The sequence below is a fragment of the Sinocyclocheilus anshuiensis genome, unplaced genomic scaffold (genome assembly GCF_001515605.1).
Source record: "Sinocyclocheilus anshuiensis isolate Anshui unplaced genomic scaffold, SAMN03320099.WGS_v1.1 scaffold421, whole genome shotgun sequence".
Lineage (NCBI taxonomy): Eukaryota > Metazoa > Chordata > Actinopteri > Cypriniformes > Cyprinidae > Sinocyclocheilus > Sinocyclocheilus anshuiensis.
Genome location: NW_015540859.1, coordinates 521,948 through 526,584, shown reverse-complemented (window position 1 = coordinate 526,584; position 4,637 = coordinate 521,948). Strand labels below are relative to the sequence as shown.

At 38.6% G+C, this 4,637-nt stretch overlaps 1 protein-coding gene across 1 annotated transcript in view; it reads left to right on the top strand.

The window, feature by feature from the left end:
* The window catches only part of LOC107687946 (collagen alpha-1(XII) chain-like), a 78,368-nt gene that overhangs the window by 47,876 nt on the left and 25,855 nt on the right, over positions 1 to 4,637 (top strand). The window contains exons 34-37 of the mRNA XM_016485440.1: positions 336 to 478; positions 2,455 to 2,584; positions 3,942 to 4,084; positions 4,228 to 4,357. Of these exons, the coding sequence (XP_016340926.1) occupies positions 336 to 478; positions 2,455 to 2,584; positions 3,942 to 4,084; positions 4,228 to 4,357 (546 nt within the window). The remainder of the gene's footprint in view (positions 1 to 335; positions 479 to 2,454; positions 2,585 to 3,941; positions 4,085 to 4,227; positions 4,358 to 4,637) is intronic.

Here is a 4,637-nt window from a genome sequence, read left to right as displayed (position 1 = left end):
TCCAAAGAGAAAGGAAAAATTTAAATCGCATCATATGACCCCTTTAAGATTAACCCAAAAGCTGACTATCAAGTTTTTGAGTAGGCTCTTACCGTCGGTTTTGGTTTAAAGGCAATTTTAATCAAAAATGAGACGTCTCTCTTCACCCTTTTGAAATGCTGTTGTAATCGCTTTCTGTGGTGGTTGACATTGAAACTAGTATTGTGTTTAAACCTGCATGCATCAGGGCTCCTGTAAATAGTTGTAAATTTCTGTTCCTCTTTAACCACTCTAAACGCTCACCCCTTTTACTGTCTTTGTTTTTATGATGCTGCTCCCGCTCCTGTCTGAAACAGTGACGCGTACCCCTGCCAAGAACATCCGGGTTTACAACCCCACCACAAACACCCTGAATGTGCGCTGGGAGCCGGCCTCCGGAGATGTGCTGCAGTACCGCGTCGCCTACACCCCCCTCTCTGGAACCCGTTCCGCTCAATCTGTAAGTCAAGTCAAGTCAAGTCAAGTCACCTTTATTTATATAGCGCTTTTAACAATACAGATTGTGTCAAAGCAACTGAACAGCATTAATTAGGAAAATAGTGTCAATAATGCAAAATGACAATAGTAAACACAAATTTTTCAGTTAAAGACAGTTCATCATTGAATTCAGTGATGTCAACATCCAGCTCAGTTTAAATAGTAGCTTTGCAATCAAGTCAACGGTATCGCTGGAAATGAAGTGTCCCCAACTAAGCAAGCCAGAGGCGACATTTCGGTTAGTCCTAAGTCCTAAGTCCTCATCGTTAGGCTCGCGTGAAAGATTGTAAAGGAAATACTGCCGCGACAAATGTCAGTCTCTCAACCTTTTGAGCTTAACGGTCTGTTTGCAGTCTGTCCCTCGTAAAGATGTTTGTGCTTTTAATGTCATGCAACCTCGTTCTCACATGAACTTCATTGCTTGAGAGGGATATTCACAAAGCTCCGAAATCCATAAATGACTTTTATTGTCGTCAGATGCTTGCTGTGGGAAATCTTGAGCCCAAACCTGTTTTATTTCAGCACTGAGGAAAACAGAGTTTAAACATTCAGTCTTATGTCTTAACAGAACGAGCTTCTTATCTGCAGCCACAAAGGCTTTGTGGAATATTGTTATGGAGGCACATCTTTTCCGACATTGTGGCCAGTTTTCCAAATTCTCTGTGCTTTCATTTTAACCTCCGATCTATGATGATTTTTTTACCTTTTCCACTGGAACCTTGAAAAACTCTAGAAGTGCAATCAATCGCCCACTGAACTCAGTCTTCAAAATAAAGGATAGTGTTGTCAGGAACGTGAAAAGGGAGTTTCCCGTGTCATTAATGGGGAAGTCAGTGACCCCCCTGACCTGGCGTTGTGAAGAGCAGTGAAAGGAGGCGATTGCACGACACTGTCAGCACATCATTCAATTGAATTGCTACAACTGCTACACTATTAACACATCAAAGGAAGGTTTCCACTGCATTGGCTGTGTAAGTGATCGCTAATGGTTGGGTTGGAAATCAGTGGTGACACAAACATCAGTGAGTGCAAGAGGTCATCTGTAGAAAAACAGACAAACTTCTTTCTCAGGGTGTAATATATCAGAGATTGTAAAGCCAACAGTTTTGATGTGTGTGATCTTAAGAGATTAAATGTTGAGGGACATATCATTTTGCATAAAGATGTTTTTCTTTGTTTGCTTTGTGACATCCTTAATATTAAACACCACTCATTCACATTACTAGAATGAAAAAAAAAAAACCTCATTTTTATTTTTTGGACAGAATTATTGTCTTCTCAAGCTTTACGGAATAAGAATCTGATAAGAATGAATGGTAGATTCCTGTGAACGGTATGATTTTTAGTAAAATGTGCTCATTTAGTCATATTTTATTGCCTCAACTGTGAACTGAATCCTTATGTAAATTAATTAACATGGATTAAATGGTAACGCTTTATTTTAAGTACCAATTCTCACTATGAACTAGTTGTTTATGAGCATGCATATTACTAGCATATTGGCTGTTTATGACTACTTATAAAGCACATATTAATGCCTTATTCTGCATGGCCATTTTTCCCTTAATCCTACCAAATACCTGAATTTAACTACCTTACCAACTAAGCAAATTAAAAGTATACAGAGGTAAAAGTCATAGTTGGTAGTTAGAATTGGTCCCCAAACGGAAGTGTGACAAACTTGGAGCAAATGTAGGTGTTCTGGTAGATCATCCTAAAATAAGCTTATTTTTGTTATAATATATAACAAATATAATTTAATATAATATAATAAATGTAATATATTATTTGTATTGATTTTCCTTTTGATATGTTCTTTGTGAGCTTCACTCATTAATCATTGTAAAAGTATTTGAAGTATCATAAATGTCACTAGTTAACAAAGACAGCCTGTGTGTCCCTGGTAGTAAATTATTACTATTTTTTGTTGTCGGTTAGGTGCTCGTTCCAGGGAACACCCACACTGCCTTGCTGCAGCAGCTCGATTCAGACACAGACTATGCTGTGAGTGTGGTGGCTCTGTATGCTGACGGCGAGGGCTCCTCTGTGTCAGATAATGGAAAAACAAGTGAGTCTGACTGCAGGACGCCTCCATCAGAGTTCCTTTGTTATGTGTTTGTGGCGCATTCTCAGTGACATTGTGCAATGAAATGTCAGCATTTATAGTTATTTGTTATTTAATCATTTCAGATGTGAAGGTATCAGCTGAAATTTCAGGAAATCTAATTTTCCAACTTAACCCAAAGTACAAGGGTTGTAATTTGTTATCATATGTGACCCTGGACCACAAAACCAGTCTTAAGTGTCAATTTTTCAAAATTGGGATTTATACATCATATGAAAGCTGAATAAATAATATTTCCATTGATATATGGTTTGTTAGGATAGGACAATATTTGACCGAAATACAACTATTTGAAAATCTAGAATCTGAGGGTGCAAAAAAATCTAAATACTGAGAAAATCACGTTTAAAGTTGTCCAAATGAAGTTCTTAGCAATGCATATTACTAATCAAAAATGAAGTTTTGATATATTTACGGTAGGAAATTTACAAAATATCTTCATGGAACATGATCTTTACTTAACATCCTAATGATTTTTGGCATAAAAGAAAAATCAATAATTTTGACCCATACAATGTATTTTTGGCTATTGCTACAAATATACCCCAGCGACTTAAGACTGCTTTTGTGGTCCAGGGTCACATATTTGTTATCATTTTCAAAGAAAAAAAAAAAATGTTTTGTCCGATTTTTGAGTTACTACCCCCAATACAAAATATGCAGTACAAATAGTTATTTATTGTTACGAACCCTAACCCTGCTACATTATTTCAACTTCATCACATGGCTTTACTAGCCAATGGCATTGCACCACTCTACACTTTTTTTCTAGGGGAAAAAATGTTCACAATGATTTTGTCCCATGGCAGAGTTGAACTACTAAGCTCTTTAAGGCAAATTTAAGGGTAAACTAGAAACTATAAGTACTCATAAAGAATGTGAAAGAAACTTGTTGCCAAAAGATTGAATGATTCCTCTTCCTCAAATGATGTCAGAAAGAGAAAATCATTATTTTTAGACGAGGATCTTTTATATACAGTGCATATTACAATGTAACATTTGTATATACAGTATAATGTTATATTGTAATTGTGATGACTTGGGGGATGTAATGATGATGACATTAAAATTTGCAGATATTCAAATGAAAAATATTTAAAATGAAAATGAATGTTTAATTTTAAATATAAAACCTTTGCATTATAAACTAAACAATTTCAAATCTACTGTATCCAGAAAAGTTCAGTATACTAGTAAATTACGTATATAAGTAGTAAGTCATATATGCACAAACAGCACACAAATGGTCTTTTCTTCCAGAAATATGATTTTGAGAGAACCTCTGTTCTTCTGATTACAGTGCCCCGCGGCGGCCCTAGGAACCTGCGTGTGTATGATCCGACCACCAGCACGCTGTCTGTCAGCTGGGAGCATGCAGAAGGACCCGTGCTGCAGTACCGCATTGGCTATGCACCCACCACTGGAGATCCCATTGAGGAGTTTGTAAGTGGTGTTATATTTTATAGTAGTGATTATAAAGGACAGGAGCAATATATGTTAACATCAGGTATTTTTACGAGCCCATGGATGTTATTTGATTGAATGCATGCTAGAAAGCTGATCTTGTCTTGCTGTTTTTCACATAGACAAGTGTCCCTGGCAACAGGAACTCTGTCATCTTGCAAAACCTGCAGCCAGACACTCCGTACAACATCAACGTAGAGGCTATTTATCAAGATGGGCCTGGAGGACAACTGTCTGGAGATGGAAAAACATGTAAGGAAGGTTACACAATCACATTAAGGCTTGGTAGATAGATAGATAGATAGATAGATAGATGGATGGATGGATGGATGGATGGATGGACGGACGGACGGACGGACGGACGGACGGACGGACGGACGGACGGACGGACGGACGGACGGACGGACGGACGGACGGACGGACGGACGGACGGACGGACGGACGGACGGACGGACGGACGGACGGACGGACGGACGGACGGACGGACGGACGGACGGACGGACGGACGGACGGACGGACGGACGGACGGACG